Source organism: Lepidochelys kempii, chromosome 9 (assembly GCF_965140265.1).
Source record: "Lepidochelys kempii isolate rLepKem1 chromosome 9, rLepKem1.hap2, whole genome shotgun sequence".
NCBI classification, from domain to species: domain Eukaryota; kingdom Metazoa; phylum Chordata; order Testudines; family Cheloniidae; genus Lepidochelys; species Lepidochelys kempii.
Window position 1 is genome coordinate 85,731,307 of NC_133264.1, and position 22,454 is coordinate 85,753,760.

At 43.2% G+C, this 22,454-nt stretch overlaps 1 protein-coding gene across 4 annotated transcripts in view; it reads left to right on the forward strand.

Annotated features, from left to right (window-relative positions):
- The window catches only part of SMARCA1 (SNF2 related chromatin remodeling ATPase 1), a 76,138-nt gene that overhangs the window by 31,639 nt on the left and 22,045 nt on the right, over positions 1–22,454 (forward strand). For all 4 annotated transcript variants that reach the window (XR_012160976.1, XR_012160975.1, XM_073361261.1 and 1 more), the window contains exons 10-18: positions 3,862–3,971; positions 4,953–5,179; positions 6,491–6,612; positions 11,047–11,199; positions 13,153–13,285; positions 13,847–13,995; positions 14,841–14,960; positions 21,327–21,437; positions 21,590–21,703. Coding sequence is in view for 2 of the 4 variants with exons in the window: in XM_073361261.1 (XP_073217362.1) it covers positions 3,862–3,971; positions 4,953–5,179; positions 6,491–6,612; positions 11,047–11,199; positions 13,153–13,285; positions 13,847–13,995; positions 14,841–14,960; positions 21,327–21,437; positions 21,590–21,703 (1,239 nt within the window). In the remaining 2 variants the exon portion in view is untranslated. The remainder of the gene's footprint in view (positions 1–3,861; positions 3,972–4,952; positions 5,180–6,490; positions 6,613–11,046; positions 11,200–13,152; positions 13,286–13,846; positions 13,996–14,840; positions 14,961–21,326; positions 21,438–21,589; positions 21,704–22,454) is intronic.

A 22,454-nucleotide genomic window follows, 5' to 3' on the forward strand; every position in this document is an offset into this window, starting at 1 on the left:
TGATTATAAAAATAGGGAGATAACTCACAAGGTAGCCCAGGTGGGGTGTGGGAGGAGGGTAGGAGGGAAGGAAAAGGCCACTTCAAAACTTCTTGAATGACAGCCTTCTGTTGCTTGGGCTGTCCACTAGGGTGGAGTGGTTGGTGCCCAGAGCCTCCCTCCCTGCGTTCTTGGGCGTCTGATGAGGACGCTATGGAACTTGGGGAGGAGGGAGGGCAGTTAAACAGGGGCTGCAGCGGCAGTCTGTGATCCTGCTGCTGTTCATGAACCTCCACCAGACGCTGGAGCATGTCCATTTGATCCCACAATAGCCCCAGCGTTGCCTCATGCCTCCTCTGATCTTCCTGCCGCCACCTCTCCTCCTGTTCATCGGCCACTTTCCTGTACTCTGCCATTGTGTCCCTCCACGCATTCTGCTGAGCTCTGTCAGTGCTGGGCAACTGCATGAGCTCAGAGAACATTTCATTGCGCGTGCGGTTTTTTTGCTGCCTTATCTGAGATAGCCTTTGGGATGGAGGCTTGAAACATTTGCAGCTGCTGGAGGAAAAAAAGGGAGTGAAGTATTTAAAAAGATATGTTTTACAGAACAATGGCTATACTCCTTCATGGTGAACAGCACTATTCACATTACATAGCACGTGTGATTTTGTTACAAGGTCGCATTTTGCATCTTACATTAAATGCCTGTGGCTTTGGTGTTAGAGATCACACACGCAGTGCCGGGCAACAGAATTCGGCTTGCAGGCAGCCATGATAAGCCATAGTCTTTCGGCTTCTGCAACCTTCATAACAGGAGTGCCCTCCTCTCCCATACTAAGCAAAGCACGTTGAGTTGGCCATTCAGTGCTGCGGGTTTCCTGTTAACGTGCAGCAGCAGAAACCAAAGTAACCCCCCCAATTCTCTGGGATGATCGCTTTACCCCTCCCCGCTATCCCCGCTAGCCAAACACAAACAGCTCAGTGCCATTCCCCCCCCGCCCCGTGGTTAACTGCGGGGAGGATTTCTTTTCAGCCACAGGCAAACAGCCCAGTAGGAATGGCCACCTCTGAATCTCTCCTTAATTAAATTCCCCTATTTCAATCAGGTTACCATGAACGATATCACTCTCCTGAAGAGAACAGAGAGAGATAAAGAATGGGTGTTGCTTGAGTGCCAGCAAACACCAGCACCGTACGCTGCCAGGCTTTGTCATGCAATGATACCAGATTACTTGCTACTAGCATGGTGTGGTAAAGTGTCCTACCATGGAGGACGGAATAAGGCTGCTCTTCCCAGAAACCTTCTGCAAAGGCTTTTAGAGTACCTCCAGAAGAGCTTCATGGAGATGTCCCTAGAGGATTTCTGCTCCATTCCCATGTCTAGTTGGCAGCCGGTATCAAGTGGAGTGCCCCAAGGGTCGGTCCTGGGGCCGATTTTGTTCAATATCTTCATAAACGATCTGGAGGATGGTGTGGATTGCACCCTCAGCGAGTTTGCAGATGACACTAAACTGGGAGGAGAGGTAGATCCGCTGGAGGGTAGGGATAGGATACAGAGGGACTTAGACAAATTGGAGGATTGGGCCAAAAGAAATCTGATGAGGTTCAACAAGGACAAGTGCAGAGTCCTGCACTTAGGACGGAAGAATCCCATGCACCGCTACAGACTAGGGACTGAATGGCTCGGCAGCAGTTCTGCAGAAAAGGACCTAGGGGTTACAGTGGACGAGAAGTTGCATATGAGTCAACAGTGTGCCCTTGTTGCCAAGAAGGCCAATGGCATTTTGGGATGTATAAGTAGGGGCATTGCCAGCAGATCGAGGGACGTGATCGTTCCCCTCTATTTGACACTGGTGAGGCCTCATCTGGAGTACTGTGTCCAGTTTTGGGCCCCACACTACAAGAAGGATGTGGAAAAATTGGAAAGAGTCCAGCGGAGGGCAACAAAAATGATTAGGGGACTGGAACACATGAGTTATGAGGAGAGGCTGAGGGAACTGGGATTATTTAGTCTGCGGAAGAGAAGAATGAGGGGGGATTTTGATAGCTGCTTTCACCTACCTGAAAGGGGGTTCCAAAGAGGATGGCTCTTGACTGTTCTCAGTGGTAGCAGATGACAGAACAAGGAGTAATGGTCTCAAGTTTGCAGTGGGGGAGGTTTAGGTTGGATATTAGGAAAAACTTTTTCACTAGGAGGGTGGTGAAACACTGGAATGCGTTACCTAGGGAGGTGGTGGAATCTCCTTCCTTAGAAGTTTTTAAGGTCAGGCTTGACAAAGCCCTGGCTGGGATGATTTAGTTGGGGATTGGCCCTGCTTTGAGCAGGGGGTTGGACTAGATGATTTCCTGAGGTCCCTTCCAACCCTGATATTCTATGACACGTTAAGACTTTTCCAGTATCTGTACTGGCCACGAATGCATCCCAAGTCCTCAGGGCTACTTAATAATTAAAAAACGCTTGCTTTTATAACATGTATTATATTTAAAAAGGTACACTCACCAGAGGTCCCTTTTCCGGCTTCGTTGGGTTGCGAGGGTATTTCAGTCAGGGTGATAAAAACATCCTGGCTGTCGGGGAGAAAGGTGTGCTGTGTGCTTTCCTCAAGCTTGTCCTCCTCCTCATCTTTCCTGTCCACAAAATCTTCAGGCATGGTGGAGAGTACCCCATCATCGGAGTCCACAGACAGGGGTGGGGTAGTGGTGGCGGCCCCCCATAGGATTGCATGCAGCTCAGCGTAGAAGCAGCATGTCTGGGGCTCTGTCCCGGAGCGTCCGTTTGATTCTTTGGTTTTCTGGTACGCTTTTCTGGGCTCCTTAAGTTTCACGTGGCACTGTGTTGCGCCCCTGCTGTAGTCTCTGTACCTCATGGCCTTGGAGATTTTTTTTGAAATGTTTTGGCATTTCGTCTTTTGGAATGTAGTTCTGATAGCACGGATTCCTCTCCCCATACAGCGATCAGATCCAATACCTCCCGTTCGGTCCATGCTGGAGCTCTTTTTGATTCTGGGACTGCATGGTCACCTGTGCTGATGAGCTCGCCTGGCCAAACAGGAAATGAGATTCAAAAGTTCCTGGGGCTTTTCCTGTACACCTGGCCAGTGCATCCGAGTTCAGAGTGCTGTCCAGAGCGGTCACGTGCACTGTGGGATAGCTCCTGGAGGCCAATACCTTCGAATTGCATCCACATTAACCCTAATTTGAAAAGGCGATGTCGATTTCAGCGCGAATCCCCTCGTTGGGGAGGGGTACCGAAATGGGTTTTAAGAGTCTTTTATGTTGAAAAAAATGGCTTCGTTGTGTGGACGGGTGCAGGGTTAATTTGATTTAACGCTGCTCAATCAGACATAAACTCGTAGTGTAGACCAGGCCTAACAACTTGATCCAGAGAGGCCTATAGAAATGACTTTGATGTAGCTCTCTCTTCTGCTCAACAGCATTTCTTAAGACAGTTAGCACCTGTGCTTCTATACTTTGTGTGGTGATTAAGTTATCTCTGAAGATATAGGAGGGGTGGTTCCCACTTTGCTGCTCTGTGGAGAGATAGGACAGTCATCTGCCCTACATCAGCTGGCCTAAATGTCATAGGGAGCATGTAGGTGGCAGTTTTCTGAATAAGTACCTCTGGGAAAATCTACAGCACCCTTTCTAAAGTCCTTCCCACTCCCTGCATGAACTTAGCTAGCTGTTGGAACCCAGTGGACAGCTTAATTTTTTTACTCAGATGGAGGCTGCATCAGAGCCGGTCTGATGGGGTCACTGTGGGAGCAATATGAGTTGCTCAGAATTTGAGCTGAGCAAATGCTGCAGGATCAAGCCAATTAATCTCCCATTTGAAGCAGTCTTGTATTTATAAATAGTTTGCACAGACATCTTATTTTGTAGGTTTTGAAGCCTTTTTTGTTACGTCGTATAAAAGCTGAAGTAGAAAAGAGCTTGCCTCCGAAAAAGGAAGTAAAGATTTACCTTGGGCTCAGTAAAATGCAGAGAGAATGGTGAGTTATTTACGTTAATGTAAAATTGCTCTAAATTATAACTAATAATAGAGTACTTTATATCAGATTCAGTATATTTTTCTTTTATTTTTTATAGCCATGTCTCTACCACAGGTATGGTCAGCATATAAAGGGACTTGGTTAATTAGAAAAGCACATTTCCACCAGAAATATTTGTATCTGCTAGTTAAAAAAAACCCCACAATATTACTGAAACTAAAAGGAACTAGAGAAAAAAAATTTTTTTTCTCTGTTTTTGTCAAGGCTTTTTTAAAAAAAAAAAAAACTTGTGCATTTAATAAAGTGTGTCTAGTCAGTTTCACTCTTTTGTTGATGCAGGGTGGGCTTATCTTAATTATGTGCTAACATGCTGACTTGATTCTCCTGCCCTTCTTTTAGGGGGCAGCTTACATTAATGTTTTTCCCCAGTACCTGCCAAAAGTGTATTTACAGTAACAGGAGTAGAACTAGATCTAAAATAGAAACATGATGCAATTGTGCAGAGGTGTGAAATGGAGAAAGGGTTTTGGTTATTTTTGTTTTTTTTTTTTTAAAAAGAACTTTTTCATCCATTTCTTTTTATGTAGCTTTCAAACATAGTGATGGGAAAACAGGAATTTCTCAAGATCAGACCCAGTTGTCCATCTAATCCAAAAGCTGACAGACAGTGGCCTTAACTGGATGCCTCAGAAGAAATGCAAGAAACCTCATGGCTAATAATTATGGAATAACCTGTTTGTATGGGGAACTTTTTTTAGTCAGATGTTGACTTACATACTGGAGCATAAGAATTTATGTCCCTTCTAATTTTTGTCAAATCCTACATAATGTAACAGTGGATGTTGTCATTATCCAGCTTAAAAAAAACCAACCAAACAAAAAAGCGTAGCAACCCCAGGACGTTTTAGAGATTTACTTGTGTTTTAAATGTGCACAAACTAGAGGCTGTAAACTTCTTATTTATTGCCTGTAAAACTTCAGGTATACAAGGATCCTGATGAAAGATATTGACATTCTAAATTCCGCTGGGAAAATGGATAAGATGCGGCTGTTGAATATTTTGATGCAGTTGCGAAAGTGCTGCAACCATCCATACCTATTTGATGGTGCTGAACCTGGACCTCCTTATACTACTGACATGCATCTTGTCAATAACAGTGGTAAAATGGTAGCTCTGGATAAACTGCTGGCAAAACTCAAAGAACAGGGTGAGTGGAAGCTATAGGACAATAGCTGTATGAATAGTATTAATAACAAATAAAATGGCTCAGTTTAAAAATCATTCCCACTTACAAAGTCGTATTTGTTACAAACTAAAAGGGTTTTGTGGACTTTCTAAGTGGCAGGCAAGGCATAGAGGAAGGGAGAACTTCACAGTTAGGAAATGATGAAGAGGGGTAAGATGGGAGGGAAAGAAATGAAAATAGTTAAGAAAATTAAGAGTGGAATAGGAAGCCATGAAGAGCCGGGCAGTTTGGGAGATGAGAAGGGGATATGTCGGGAGAGACCAGACTTTCTGACCACCTGTCAGGTTAATGTTTGATATGGCTTGTAGGCCAATAGGCTTCCATGGGAGTTGACAAGAATTGGAGAGCCAGGTCCTGTTCAGAGTGCTGGTTTTTGTGGTTGCATAGACTGGCTGGAGTCATAGTAGGCTTGAATAAACTTTTGTATATTAGATTTTGTTCAAGCTCCAAACATAATGGGTCTCTTCCACCACTGCTTTTACATATATTGACAATGGAATTTTGTGTGCTGTTGTGCTGTATGTTTTTGCTGCCTGATATTTTTCTGATTAAAAAACATCACTTAACTGATGGAATGTCGGTACAATATGTGGGGCAGAGAATGCAGAATTTAATGGATTTTAAGTTTTTGGTAGAAGCCCTATTTAAAAAAACCCAAACAAACCGTAAATTCACCACAGTGCATACATGGGAGGGGGACTAGTAATCTCCATCTTTTTTTGAAAAATGGTTCTTGTATGGAGGATCTAGTGTTTCTGTTACAGTCTTTAAGAATAAAGAAAAGGAGTACTTGTGGCACCTTAGAGACTAACCAATTTATTTGAGCATGAGCTTTCATGAGCTACAGCTCACTTCATTGAGCTGTAGCTCATGAAAGCTCATGCTCAAATAAATTGGTTAGTCTCTAAGGTGCCACAAGTACTCCTTTTCTTTTTGCGAATACAGACTAACACGGCTGTTACTCTGAAACCAGTCTTTAAGAATGTTCTTTCATTTCTTCAGTTGCTATCTGGATACTGTTGTATAAATGTAAAAATGACCCTTATTGAAAAAATTGCATAATAGGAGTTTAAAATCAATTATTGAACAATAAACTTACCAAAAAAAAAAATAGAACCGTTTGAATAAACTGATCATCAGTTAGGGAGGAATATTATGTAAACCTGGTACTGTATTTCACATTAATTCTTTCTGTGCACTTAACCTATTCCTGTTTGGTTCTGTGATAAGATTTATATTAAAATTACTTTGTTTTCTGTACCAATCTGTCAGGCTCCAGAGTTCTCATTTTTAGCCAGATGACCCGCTTACTGGATATTTTGGAGGATTATTGCATGTGGCGTGGTTATGAGTACTGCCGACTAGATGGACAGACGCCTCATGAAGAAAGAGAGGTGAGATGTGTTAGCAAGGACTGCTTCATTATTTAAGCTAGTTATTTAGAGTTGGGCAAACCCTGTCATTGGATACCTGCATGCAATTTGAAAGTAAAGTCTCTAGATTTGCCTAAGGACAAACGTAAGGTCTGCTACAGTACTATTAACTCTTTTTTTTTTTTTTTTTGGAAAATCTGAGGAAATATTAATATACTCTGAATATGTTTAACTTTTAGAAAAATAGAAAAGTGGGCTGAAAATGAATAGGTAACCTGATGTACATACTTACAATAATTGGTTGGGAATGTAGGAATTGGTAAGGGAATCGTCAAAAAGAAAAGGAGTACTTGTGGCACCTTAGAGACTAACCAATTTATTTGAGCATGAGCTTTCGTGAGCTACAGCTCACTTCATCGGATGCATACCGTGGAAACTGCAGCAGACATTATATACACACAGAGATCATGAAACAATACCTCCTCCCACCCCACTCTCCTGCTGGTAATAGCTTATCTAAAGTGATCATCAAGTTGGGCCATTTCTAGCACAAATCCAGGTTTTCTCACCCTCCACCGCCCCACACATAAACTCACTCTCCTGCTGGTAATAGCCCATCCAAAGTGACAACTCTCTTCACAATGTGCATGATAATCAAGGTGGGCCATTTCCTGCATAAATCCAGGTTCTCTCATCCCCTCACCCCCCTCCAAAAACCACACACACAAACTCACTCTCCTGCTGGTAATAGCTCATCCAAAGTGACCACTCTCCTTACAATGTGTATGATAATCAAGGTGGGCCATTTCCAGCACAAATCCAGGTTTTCTCACCCCCCCACCCCCATATACACACAAACTCACTCTCCTGCTGGCAATAGCTCATCCAAACTGACCACTCTCCAAGTTTAAATCCAAGTTAAACCAGAACGTCTGGGGGGGGGGGGGTAGGAAAAAACAAGGGGAAATAGGCTACCTTGCATAATGACTTAGCCACTCCCAGTCTCTATTTAAGCCTAAATTAATAGTATCCAATTTGCAAATGAATTCCAATTCAGCAGTTTCTCGCTGGAGTCTGGATTTGAAGTTTTTTTGTTGTAAGATAGCGACCTTTACTTCTGTGATTGCGTGACCAGAGAGATTGAAGTGTTCTCCGACTGGTTTATGAATGTTCTAATTCTTGACATCTGATTTGTGTCCATTTATTCTTTTACGTAGAGACTGTCCAGTTTGACCAATGTACATGGCAGAGGGGCATTGCTGGCACATGATGGCATATATCACATTGGTGGATGTGCAGGTGAACGAGCATCTGATAGTGTGGCTGATGTTATTAGGCCCTGTGATGGTGTCCCCTGAATAGATATGTGGGCACAGTTGGCAACGGGCTTTGTTGCAAGGATAAGTTCCTGGGTTAGTGGTTCTGTTGTGTGGTATGTGGTTGTTGGTGAGTATTTGCTTCAGGTTGCGGGGCTGTCTGTTGGCAAGGACTGGCCTGTCTCCCAAGATTTGTGAGAGTGTTGGGTCATCCTTTAGGATAGGTTGTAGAACCTTAATAATGCGTTGGAGGGGTTTTAGTTGGGCTGAAGGTGACGGCTAGTGGCGTTCTGTTATTTTCTTTGTTAGGCCTGTCCTGTAGTAGGTGACTTCTGGGAACTCTTCTGGCTCTATCAATCTGTTTCTTCACTTCCGCAGGTGGGTATTGTAGTTGTAAGAAAGCTTGACAGAGATCTTGTAGGTGTTTGTCTCTGTCTGAGGGGTTGGAGCAAATGCGGTTGTATCGCAGAGCTTGGCTGTAGACGATGGATCGTGTGGTGTGGTCAGGGTGAAAGCTGGAGGCATGTAGGTAGGAATAGCGGTCAGTAGGTTTCCGGTATAGGGTCGTGTTTATGTGACCATTGTTTATTAGCACTGTAGTGTCCAGGAAGTGGATCTCTTGTGTGGACTGGACCAGGCTGAGGTTGATGGTGGGATGGAAATTGTTGAAATCATGGTGGAATTCCTCAAGGGCTTCTTTTTCATGGGTCCAGATGATGAAGATGTCATCAATATAGCGCAAGTAGAGTAGGGGCTTTAGGGGATGAGAGCTGAGGAAGCGTTGTTCTAAATCAGCCATAAAAATGTTGGCATACTGTGGGGCCATGCGGGTACCCGTAGCAGTGCCGCTGATCTGAAGGTATACATTGTTCCCAAATGTAAGATAGTTATGGGTAAGGACAAAGTCACAAAGTTCAGCCACCAGGTTAGCCGTAACATTATCGGGGATAGTGTTCTTGACGGCTTGTAGTCCATCTTTGTGTGGAATGTTGGTGTAGAGGGCTTCTACATCCATAGTGGCCAGGATGGTGTTATCAGGAAGATCGCTGATGGATTGAAGTTTCCTCAGGAAGTCAGTGGTGTCTCAAAGGTAGCTGGGAGTGCTGGTAGCGTAGGGCCTGAGGAGGGAGTCTACATAGCCAGACAATCCTGCTGTCAGTGTGCCAATGCCTGAGATGATGGGGCGCCCAGGATTTCCAGGTTTATGGATCTTGGGTAGTAGATAGAATATCCCAGGTCGGGGTTCCAGGGGTGTGTCTCCAGACTCCAGCGAGAAACTGCTGAATTGGAATTCATTTGCAAATTGGATACTATTAATTTAGGCTTAAATAGAGACTGGGAGTGGCTAAGTCATTATGCAAGGTAGCCTATTTCCCCTTGTTTTTTCCTACCCCCCCCCCCAGACGTTCTGGTTTAACTTGGATTTAAACTTGGAGAGTGGTCAGTTTGGATGAGCTATTGCCAGCAGGAGAGTGAGTTTGTGTGTGTGTGTGTGTGTCCCGGGAAAAAAAAAGGGGGGGGTTGGGGGGGGTGAGAGAGCCTGGATTTGTGCTGGAAATGGCCCACCTTGATTACCATGCACATTGTAGGGAGAGTGGTCATTTTGGATGAGCTATTACCAACAGGAGAGTGAGTTTGTGTGTGTGGTTTTTGGAGGGGGGTGAGGGGGTGAGAGAACCTGGATTTATGCAGGAAATGGCCCACCTTGATTATCATAAAAAGAAAAGGAGTACTTGTGGCACCTTAGAGACTAACCAATTTATTTGAGCATGAGCTTTCGTGAGCTACAGCTCACTTCATCAGATGTTTACCGTGGAAACTGCAGCAGACTTTATATACACACAGAAATCATGAAACAATACCTCCTCCCACCCCACTGTCCTGCTGGTAATAGCTTATCTAAAGTGATCAACAGGTGGGCCATTTCCAGCACAAATCCAGGTTTTCTCACCCTCCACCCCCCCACACAAATTCACTCTCCTGCTGGTGCTAGCCCATCCAAAGTGACAACTCTTTACATAATCAAGTCGGGCTATTTCCTGCATAGATCAAGGTGGGGGGGATGTGAGAAAACCTTGATCTATGCAGGAAATAGCCCGACTTGATTATGTAAAGAGTTGTCACTTTGGATGGGCTAGCACCAGCAGGAGAGTGAATTTGTGTGGGGGGGTGGAGGGTGAGAAAACCTGGATTTGTGCTGGAAATGTCCCACCTGTTGATCACTTTAGATAAGCTATTACCAGCAGGACAGTGGGGTGGGAGGAGGTATTGTTTCATGATTTCTGTGTGTATATAAAGTCTGCTGCAGTTTCCACGGTAAACATCTGATTAAGTGAGCTGTAGCTCACGAAAGCTCATGCTCAAATAAATTGGTTAGTCTCTAAGGTGCCACAAGTACTCCTTTTCTTTTTGCGAATACAGACTAACACGGCTGTTCCTCTGAAACCTTGATTATCATGCACATTGTGAAGAGAGTTGTCACTTTGGATGGGCTATTACCAGCAGGAGAGTGAGTTTATGTGTGGGGCGGTGGAGGGTGAGAAAACCTGGATTTGTGCTGGAAATGGCCCAACTTGATGATCACTTTAGATAAGCTATTACCAGCAGGAGAGTGGGGTGGGAGGAGGTATTGTTTCATGATCTCTGTGTGTATATAATGTCTGCTGCAGTTTCCACGGTATGCATCCGATGAAGTGAGCTGTAGCTCACGAAAGCTCATGCTCAAATAAATTGGTTAGTCTCTAAGGTGCCACAAGTACTCCTTTTCTTTTTGCGAATACAGACTAACACGGCTGTTACTCTGAAACCTGTCATAAAGGGAATCTTATAATTTTACAGTATGCAGTAGGCTATTGTGGCTGTGCAGAGCCCTGCTGACTTTTCAGGCTCCATCTGTGTGTAGTGGTGTGCTTGTCTATTGTAAATTGCAAGGTCAGGGCCACAGTGTAGGACTTGTGGGGCTTTACTTTTTTATGATGATGAAACATTTCATTATATTGACTGAGAAATTATTTGGCTTGGCTATGCAAACCTGGCCTTTTAAAGTTGTTGGTATAGTATATAGACACCAAAGAAAGTCACTAATAAAATCATTTATTTGAGGATTCTGCTATCTTAATGAGTTTCTATTTTCTTTTAGGAAGCAATAGACACCTTTAATGCTCCCAACAGTAGCAAATTCATTTTTATGCTCAGTACCAGGGCAGGAGGTCTGGGGATTAATCTGGCAACTGCTGATGTGGTTATTCTCTATGATTCAGACTGGAATCCACAAGTGGATCTGCAGGCTATGGTGAGTAATCTTTTAATGCATCCCAAGGTCCCTGTCCCCGTTCCCCCGCCCAGTTATCCATATAAAATAATACATATGATAGAACTCAAAGGCTTATGAAGGAATATAGTGGTAGTACTTTTCCAGCGTTACAGATTTGTTAAAGTGGATTAAAGGGGGGGTTGGGGGGGAAGAAAAGCAAGTTCCATGTTGAGTCATGCCATTTTCAAGTATCTGTTAACAAAAGGGAGGGGGAACCCTTAAATCCTCATTCTGGTTCGAAAGTGTAGTTTTGGAAAAATAATCTTCTCCTGTAAAAATGGCTATTTGCAGAGTTTTCCGCTTTAGTATTTATAGATAATTCCAAAAAGTGTGCAGTTTGATGAAAATGTTGTTGAAACCTGAATTATGGAAGAAATGGCAAATTCCTTGCCCCCCAAAAATACCCATCTAAGAAAAAATACTGAAATTGTATCTCGTAAATTACTTTCCTCACCATAGTACAGCAGTATTATTTTGCCACACAAACACTGACAATAGTCATTCCAGTAAATGCAAAATTCGATGACTGTAAAAACACTTCTCCATAAAGGATGAAAGGCATATACAATTTTAGGGGCAGATTGTCTTTGAGCCACATCAGAAGAGGCTTAGCCAGAATTCTGACTTGTGTTCCAGGAAAATCACGTGCTGGACCAACATCTCCGCCACCTTTTTACAGGGTGCAGTGAAGCATTTACCTCTGTTCTAGGACAGCACGGCCTCTTTTTGCCCTTCCTGGGAACGTAGTACTATAGGTGCACTAGGCTAGGGTAGTTCCGCTATTACCCAGTTGGGTTGTGCCCCACCCCTGTATAGGGACACAAAGATATCCAGGAATAATCTTATCAGTGGAAAAAAGATCAAGCCTGATCTTAAAAAAAAGTTATCCTCTTTTGGGTGATATATTACAACCAAGGCCTCTAGTTTGTTTCACATGGAAGTTAAAGATCAAATAGCGCTGTCTATATGATTTTGTTTTGGTGTTCTTAATGAAAATATCTTTTTCACCATGTTGTTGTGAAGCATGTTGACTACTACATTGTGCTGCAGATGTAGGCTAAATTTCTGTGGTGCAACGTGTGCATCGTTTGTGAGGTATTCTGAGATTTTTTTTTTTAGGAAGAAGGCTGCTATATTAGTATTATGCAGGACAGCATAAGAGCTGGAGATGGAGGCATTAAAAGGAATCAAATGTAAAATATTACAGTGGAACAAAGAATTATTATGTTAGTCTATCGTAGGTATTTGTAAGTTCTCTAATCACTCTACTATTTAACCACAAGAAGAAAAACCATGTCTAAATCTCTCTGGCGTTGGGAGTTGGGATTTGCCATTTTTCTATTGTATTGTATGATGCTCTAATTTATTATTTATTACAACCCTTTTCTGCATTTGGGGAAAAAATAAAAAAATATTGAACAGCTCCCAGTATCAGGGATTTAGTGTAACACAATCCAGAATTCTTGTACCAATGACTTATGGACCATTAGAAAGCAGATTTTTTTAAAATCGAACAGAAGAACAAATTCCTTCATATTTGTTTTCTTGTCGTATTTGTTTGTGGTGTGTAAATTTTCTCTATTGAATCACCACAATATTTGCTAGATTAGATACAATACAATACTCAGTTACGCTGATTGAAATCAGAATTACTCTGGATTTACGTTCATTTGCTCTAGATTTACACTGGTGTATCTGAGATCAGTCAGAATCTTTCCCAGTATGTAGAAATATTACAGTAATAGTGCTTTTAAAAAAAAATCAGTTGTGTAAACATAATACTTATTCAATAGTAAGTAGGAAGCCAAGAAAATAATCTAGAATAATTTGAAGTTAGACAGTTTCTTCTGGTGCTTGTGCTAAGATATTTCAGCCAAATTGCTGCTATGTTCCTGTTACCTAAGAGGTTTTTTATTTTATTTTTTTGTTTAGGATCGTGCGCACCGTATTGGTCAAAAGAAGCCAGTTCGTGTATTCCGACTTATCACTGACAATACTGTTGAAGACAGGATTGTAGAAAGAGCTGAGATAAAACTGAGACTGGACTCTATAGTTATTCAGCAAGGTATCAAATACTGTATACACATCTGAGGACAGAATTTGGTTCTTTCACTTTGCACAGAGTTCACCATACAAAATGCAAGGCATTGAAGAATCAGGCCCGATGTCTGTAATAGTGGAATATTAATTGAACGTAAAATAGCAAGCATTCATTTAAAGTCCTGATTCTTCACTTCTTACTCAGATGGAGCTTTCTTTGACATTAATGGGAGTTTTGCCTGAGTAAAGAGTGCAGGACAGAGCACCTACTCCTAAGAAACTGAATTAGTAAAAGCAAAGTAGCTATTGAATGGTGCTTCTCTGAATATGCATGCTATAAAAAAAGATGTGTTCCATGACAGTTACAGTCAGTAGGTACTGTATTTATTTACATTTCTGTAATATATTGAACTGTAAAATTGCATTGCAATTTCAGTTGAAGCTCAGTGTGCGACTCCCCTGTCCTTCCTGTGTTGCTAAATGGGAAGCTGATCCTCACTAGATGGAAAGGGTGTTTCAGGTTGGGCTTGGCATGGGAAGGGTTAACCTTTTTGGTTTAAAGCATTCAATGTATTTCTGATGCTAGGAAGACTCATAGATCAGCAGTCTAACAAACTAGCAAAAGATGAAATGCTGCAGATGATCCGGCATGGAGCCACACATGTTTTTGCTTCCAAGGACAGTGAACTGACAGAGGAAGATATTTCCACTATTTTGGAAAGAGGTGAAAAGAAGGTGAGAGCATAGTTTCATTTGGAATTTGAAACATAATTGTAAGAGAAAAGTGTTAGGAATCACCAAACCTGTTCAAAATTGTAAATTTTGTTTTGTTGCTCATCCACAAAAAAAAAAAAAAATCTGATAAAATTTGAATTTATTGAACTAGCAGCTATCTGCCGCTTCTCCTATATAATAGGAAACATCTTGGAAGGGAAAAAGCGATAGGTCTGTTTAGTTGTGCTCTCATTTCCTGCTTCTCAGTAAGTTACCTAAATATGTTACAATCTAATATTTCATAAGTTTTTATTTTTAAGGTCTCCCAAAAGCAGCAGTTATTTTTTTCAAGTCCAAATAAATTAATGTTAGTTTTAGCGCTGTTGTTTCATTAAATAAGCTTTTAGAAGTGAGTATTGTTAAACTTTTGGTCAGAAATCTTATGACAGTTTTTTAATAGATGTAAGAGCTTTTTGAAACTATATATGGCAGTAGGTAGCTTAGTGGGCTAATGAACAACCTTTTCAGCTCAGAAGAGTTGTACATAAATTTTGTTGAAATTATTTGGTACCAGCATAAAGTATAGGAGATGTTGGGGCACATCATAACAGCATACTAAACTTAGCTTAATAGGAAGTCTCAGTGCACGAGAGCAAAGGACTGGAATAAAATGTGTGCTTCAGATCCTAATGAAGGAGATGGTTACTTCTACTCATGAAAGATGAGTACTAATATGCATGAAAGTAAAAAAGAAGGGAGAAAACTTAACTGAGTGATGCTGATTTTTTTTTTAGAAACTTAACACAGAATTTAGAGTATCTCAGATGTGTTGATAAAGGTAACTTTATCTCTGTGCCTTATTTTAGACAGCTGAAATGAATGAACGTTTGCAAAAAATGGGAGAGAGCTCTTTAAGGAACTTCACTATGGACACAGAGATGAGTTTATACAACTTTGAAGGTGAAGATTATAGAGAAAAACAAAAGGTGACTTTGTGTTCTTGTACATGTAGCAATGTGTTTACTTTAATTACAATTGTGATGAGTGAATCAGATTTTCACAAGCATAAAAACATTTCATTGGGAGTCCCATAGCTGTAAATAAGAGGCTAGGAATTCACTTAAAAATTTTTACTTTGCTCTTCTAAAATTTTGCTTTATCTATGGTACTATTAAAAGTAAAAAAAATTGATCAGTTTCATCTATCAAAAAACTTACTCTTTACAAACATCCATTGCAGAAGATGAAAGCTGCTATTGCCCAAATCTTGTAGATCTGACTAAGGCACAACTTCTATTATGCCTCATTCCTCTTGGAAGTCTTTGGAGTTACATTGGTTTTATTCCTGTGTAACTGAGATAAAAATTACACCCATTGACTTCAAAAGAACATGGGCCAGATTCTCCCGGGCATTAGGGTGGTTTTGCACCACTCCAGTGGTGTATAGGTTTCCGGCAACTGTTTAGCAGGCTACAAGAGGATCACCCCAGGATAAGGGTATTGTCCAGTGGTGTGTGCAGCTGCCACTTCCCTCCTTGTGGCTGGTGACCAAATTTTCCCTGCACCTCCACAAATCCCATCTGTTGTTAACAGCCTCTTAGGCATCCGGTGCAGGTTGGGTATGAGACTGAGGTGGCTTTGTGCCACCTTTGTGCCCCCTTACCGAATTTTGTTGAGTGCTCCTTAGCAGGAACCAAAAATAAGGGCCCTTGACTTATTTAAATTATGCTCCAAAGGAAATATATTTTTATAGCAAGGCAGTTTCTTCCCATGGTTGAATAATGTCATATATTTATTCTCACCTTTAAGCTTCCTTGCTTACCTTCAAATCCAAACAGTGGGGGTGGGGGAAACCATTTTGGAAATCTTTTCAGCATTATATTTTACTCCTGATAGTATCTTCTATTCTGAATTGGAACAAGGCAGCTCAACCAGTACCAATTGTGGTATTGATCTTGTAGAACCTGTTTGTATGATTACGGTTAATTCACCATTGTCAAAAACATTTGTTGCCAAAACTGGTGATTACTGAAGAGCTTGGCCATGATAGATATTTGGAGATATACACTAACAAATTCTTGAATGCAGCCTGAGGCTCTGGTACTGCAAAGATGTCGGTATAGGTAGAATCTTGCTTTCTCACAGAGCTTCATTGACGTTGGTGGAGCTTTGTAAAAGTGCAGGAGTCTGTCCAGGCAGATGTCATTGAAGGTTCAGAGCCTAAAATGGTAATTAATATTTCAGATCTCTTTGAAGCCGTGTTGACAACTTTTTGAAAATATGGTAGAAAAATGCACCTTGCTAATATAAGGTTCTGTCGTGCTCTCAGTTGCATATGCACTGGGGATAAATAACAATGTCTGCTGGAAAGTCCCTTAAAACTCACAGGGAGAGGAGCAAAGCCAGCACAACATTGTCACCTCTCTTCTCTATGTCCTGTGGTATATCAGACAATAGTGGGTGGAGTTGAGCTGTAGCCTTAGTATATGGCATTATCTGCTGGATATCTGTGGTGTTTCTGGCAAATTTCCATTCAATAGCTACTACTGCTTAGAATATAGCATGTGCATGAGTAATGCTGCCAGAGGTAAGAGTAGGCCCAGAAGTAAAGCATAGGTACAGCCCTCCATGTAGATTTTTTTTAGCATGTCTTGGCAGAGGTAGTGGTGGAATGAAGGGCCACATCCCTTGTCTTCTCCACATGGCTACTTACCTATTCTTCCCCACCTCCATATCCCTGTGAAATCCTCTTTGTATGTTTGTTTAAAATGCTTTCATCAGAATTTGTCTCTTAGGGTATGTCTACACTACGAAATTAGGTCGAATTTATAGAAGTCAGTTTTTTTGAAATCGGTTTTATATATTCGAGTGTGTGTGTCCCCACAGAAAATGCTCTAAGTGCATTAAGTGCATTAACTCGGCGGAGCGCTTCCACAGTACCGAGGCAAGCGTCGACTTCTGGAGCGTTGCACTGTGGGTAGCTATCCCACAGTTCCCGCAGTCTCCGCTGCCCATTGGAATTCTGGGTTGATATCCCAATGCCTGATGGGGCTAAAACATTGTCGCGGGTGGTTCTGGGTACATATCGTCAGGACCCCGTTCCCACCCTCCCTCCCCCCGTGAAAGCAAGGGCAGACAATCATTTCGCGCCTTTTTTGTCTGCTGCCAGCCAAAGATGTAAAGGATAGATGGAGTGGGTCAGAACAAGAAATAGACCAGATTTGTTTTGTACTCATTTTCCTCCTCCCCTGTCTAGATCACACTGCAGTCAGTCACAGAGAAGGCGCAGCGAGGTTAATCTAGCCATGTATCAATCAGAGGCCAGGCTAACCTCCTTGTTCCAATAACAACGATAACTTTGGTGCACCATTTCTTATTGGAACCCTCCGTGCAGTCCTGCCTGAAATACTCCTTGATGTACAGGCACACCCTTTGTTGATTTTAGCTCCCTGAAGCCAACCCTGTAAGCCGTGTCGTCAGTCGCCCCTCCCTCCGTCAGAGCAACGGCAGACAATCGTTCCGCGCCTTCTTTCTGTGCGGACGCCATACCAAGGCAAGCATGGAGGCCGCTGAGCTCATTTTGGCAATTAGGAGCACATCAACCTCCACACGCATTATCCAGCAGTATATGCAGCACCAGAACATGGCAATGCGATACCGGGCGAGGAGGCGACGTCAGCGCGGTCCCGTGAGTGATCAGGACATGGACACAGATTTCTCTGAAAGCATGGGCCCTGCCAATGCATGCATCATGGTGCTAATGGGGCAGGTTCATGCTGTGGAACGCCGATTCTGGGCTCGGGAAACAAGCCCAGACTGGTGGGACCGCATAGTGTTGCAGGTCTGGGACGATTCCCAGTGGCTGCGAAACTTTCGCATGCGTAAGGGCACTTTCATGGAACTTTGTGACTTGCTTTCCCCTGCCCTGAGGCGCATGAATACCAGGATGAGAGCAGCCCTCACAGTTGAGAAGCGAGTGGCGATAGCCCTGTGGAAGCTTGCAACGCCAGACAGCTACCGGTCAGTTGGGAATCAATTTGGAGTGGGCAAATCTACTGTGGGGGCTGCTGTGATGCAAGTAGCTCACGCAATCAAAGATCTGCTGATATCAAGGGTAGTGACCCTGGGAAATGTGCAGGTCATAGTGGATGGCTTTGCTGCAATGGGATTCCCTAACTGTGGTGGGGCTATAGACGGAACCCATATCCCTATCTTGGCACCGGAGCACCAAGCCGGCGAGTACATAAACCGCAAGGGGTACTTTTCGATAGTGCTGCAAGCTCTGGTGGATCACAAGGGACGTTTCACCAACATCAACGTGGGATGGCCGGGAAAGGTGCATGACGCTCGCATCTTCAGGAACTCTGGTCTGTTTCAAAAGCTGCAGGAAGGGACTTTCTTCCCAGACCAGAAAATAACTGTTGGGGATGTTGAAATGCCTATATGTATCCTTGGGGACCCAGCCTACCCCTTAATGCCATGGCTCATGAAGCCGTACACAGGCAGCCTGGACAGTGGTCAGGAGCTGTTCAACTACAGGCTGAGCAAGTGCAGAATGGTGGTAGAATGTGCATTTGGACGTTTAAAGGCGCGCTGGCGCAGTTTACTGACTCGCTTAGACCTCAGCGAAACCAATATTCCCACTGTTATTACTGCTTGCTGTGTGCTCCACAATATCTGTGAGAGTAAGGGGGAGACGTTTATGGCGGGGTGGGAGATTGAGGCAAATCGCCTGGCTGCTGGTTACGCGCAGCCAGACACCAGGGCGGTTAGAAGAGCTCAGGAGGGCGCGGTACGCATCAGAGAAGCTTTGAAAACCAGTTTCATGACTGGCCAGGCTACAGTGTGAAAGTTCTGTTTGTTTCTCCTTGATGAAACCCCCCGCCCCTTGGTTCACTCTACTTCCCTGTAAGCTAACCACCCTCCCCTCCTCCCTTCAATCACCGCTTGCAGAGGCAATAAAGTCATTGCTGCTTCACAGTCATGCATTCGTTATTCATTCATCACACAAATAGGGAGATGACTACCAAGGTATCCCAGGAGGGGTGGTGGAGGAGGGAAGGAAAATGCCACACAGCACTTTAAGCACAGCACTTTAAAAGTTTACAACTTTAAAATTTATTGAATGACAGCCTTCTTTTTTTTGGGCAATCCTCTGTTGTGGAGTGGCTGGTTGGCCGGAGGCCCCCCCACCGCGTTCTTGGGCGTCTGGGTGTGGAGGCTATGGAACTTGGGGAGGAGGGCGGTTGGTTACAGAGGGGCAGCAGTGGCAGTCTGTGCTCCAGCTGCCTTTGCTGCAGCTCAACCATACACTGGAGCATTCTGGTTTGGTCCTGCAGCAGCCTCAGCATTGAATCCTGCCTCCTCTCATCACGCTGCCGCCACATTTGAGCTTCAGCCCTGTCTTCAGCCCGCCACTTACTCTCTTCAGCCCTCCACCTCTCCTCCCAGTCATTTTGTGCTTTCCTGCACTCTGACATTATTTGCCTCCACGCATTCGTCTGTGCTCTGTCAGTGTGGGAGGACAGCATGAGCTCGGAGAACATTTCATCTCGAGTGCGTTTTTTTTTCTTTCTAAGCTTCACTAGCCTCTGGGAAGGAGAAGATCCTGTGATCATTGAAACACATCCAGCTGGTGGAGAAAAAAAAAGGGACAGCGGTATTTAAAAAGACACATTTTATAAAACAGTCGCTACACTCTTTCAGGGTAAACCTTGCTGTTAACATTACATACATAGCACATGTGCTTTCGTTACAAGGTCGCATTTTGCCTCCTCCCACCGCGTGACTACCCCCTCAACCTTCCCCCCTCCCTGTGGCTAACAGCGGGGAACATTTCTGTTCAGCCACAGGCAAACAGCCCAGCAGGAATGGGCTATACTGAGTGTCCCTGAAGAAAAGCACCCTATTTCAACCAGGTGACCATGAATTATATCTCACTCTCCTGAGGATAACACAGAGAGAGAAAGAACGGATTTTGGTTGAATGCCAGCAAACATACACTGCAATTCTTTGTTCTACAGTGATTCCCGAGTATGTGTTACTGGCCTGGAGTGATAAAGTGTCCTACCATGAAGGACGAAATAAGGCTGCCCTCCCCAGAAACCTTTTGCAAAGGCTTTAGGACTACATCTAGGAGAACCGCAAATGCCAGGGCAAAGTAATCCTTTCACATGCTTGCTTTTAAACCATGTATAGCATTTTAAAAGGTACACTCACCAGAGGTCCCTTCTCCGCCTGCTGGGTCCAGGAGGCAGCCTTGGGTGGGTTCGGGGGGTACTGGCTCCAGGTCTAGGGTGAGAAACAGTTCCTGGCTGTCGGGAAAACCGGTTTCTCCGCTTGCTTGCTGTGAGCTATCTACAACCTCCTCCTCCTCCTCATCTTCTTCATCCCCAAAACCTGCTTCCGTATTGCCTCCATCTCCATTGAAGGAGTCAAACAACACGGCTGGGGTAGTGGTGGCTGAACCCCCTAAAATGGCATGCAGCTCATCATAGAAGCGGCATGTTTGGGGCTCTGACCCAGAGCGGCTGTTCGCCTCTCTGGTTTTCTGGTAGGCTTGCCTCAGCTCCTTCAGTTTCACGCGGCACTGCTTCGGGTCCCTGTTACGGCCTCTGTCCTTCATGCCCTGGGAGATTTTCACAAAGGTTTTGGCATTTCGAAAACTGGAACGGAGTTCTGATAGCACCGATTCCTCTCCCCAAACAGCGATCAGATCCTGTACCTCCCGTTCGGTCCATGCTGGAGCTCTTTTGCGATTCTGGGACTCCATCATGGTCACCTGTGCTGATGAGCTCTGCATGGTCACCTGCAGCTTGCCACGCTGGCCAAACAGGAAATGAGATTCAAAAGTTCGCGGTTCTTTTCCTGTCTACCTGGCCAGTGCATCTGAGTTGAGAGTGCTGTCCAGAGCGGTCAGAATGGAGCACTCTGGGATAGCTCCCGGAGGCCAATACCATCGAATTGTGTCCACAGTACCCCAAATTCGAGCTGGGAACGTCGATTTAAGCGCTAATCCACTTGTCAGGGGTGGAGTAAGGAAATCGATTTTAAGAGCCCTTTAAGTCGAAATAAAGGGCTTCACTGTGTGGACGGGTGCAGGTTTAAATCGATTTAACGTTGCTAAATTCGACCTAAAGTCCTAGTGTAGACCAGGGCTTAGTGATGAACCTTGTAGTAGCATGAATTCTGTTGAACCATAAGCTTTAACTAATGCTCACAATAGAAATACTTTTCATCTATCGGTGGACACTATCTTAATTAGTTCAACCCAAACTGACTAATTGCTTTTTTGTGATTTCAGAAAGATATTTGGAGTTATTTAAACTGTTTCATTTGTTTGTTTGTGTGTAGCTGAGTATGATGGAATGGATAGAGCCTCCAAAACGAGAGCGCAAAGCAAACTATGCAGTGGATGCATATTTTAGAGAAGCCCTGCGTGTTAGTGAACCAAAAGTTCCCAAGGTAAAAGAATATCGATTTTTAATCTGTACCACTCTTTTCAACTTGTAGTAAAATCAATGTGTTTTACAGTGTAAAACGTTGCTACTGTATGGACAATGGAAACTGAAAGTAATAGAAAATTGTGTAACGGTAATATATATGTATTTTTAAAGGCTCCACGACCCCCCAAACAGCCAAACATTCAAGATTTCCAGTTTTTTCCACCACGATTGTTTGAGCTTCTGGAAAAAGAAATTCTTTATTATCGCAAGACTATAGGCTATAAGGTAATAATGACTTTTCTTTTATTTCAAATGAATTAAATATATTAGCATCAGTGTATCCAGATTTGTTGTAATAGTGAGAATTGCTAAATTTTTAAGGAAAATGAAAGTACTAAAGTCATGTTAATAGGTAATTTAGAGGCTTTCTAGCAATCTTGTATTTGTGTTGACTTACTGTAGGTTTGATTACTCAGTATTTTCTTGGATCTCTTGTGATGTGGAGTTAACAAGATCCAGGAAACGTAACCAAGAGAACAGTCTCATGTTTTACAACAACAACAACAACAAAAAACCCATCCCACTTCATTAATACTAAGAAAAGACTAAAACAGACACCAACAATGTTGATTCCCCTAATTGAGCCCTAACAGCTGGATTCATGTCTAATGCAGGACTTTCACCTCCCCTATTCAGCTGCTGAATTCTCTTCTCTCTTACACTTGCACTAACTAGTTTATACTGATGTGACTCCGTTGACTTCAGTGGAGTTACTCTTTTATTTACACAGGTATAACTTAGTGCAGAAATCAGGCCAGTTGTGACAAAATGAGACACACAGGAAAGAGATTTGTCCAGAAAAAGATAGTCGGAACATGAAATTATGAAGTGATCTAAAAAATGTAATGCAGGAGAAATCAGAAGATGGGATTACATAGCAACAAATATGATGTTGACATGACAAAGGCAAAATGATGTAGTATTGCCAAAACTTGGTTTTAATGTTTGAAGGGAGAGGGGAAGCTACTTAGGAGCA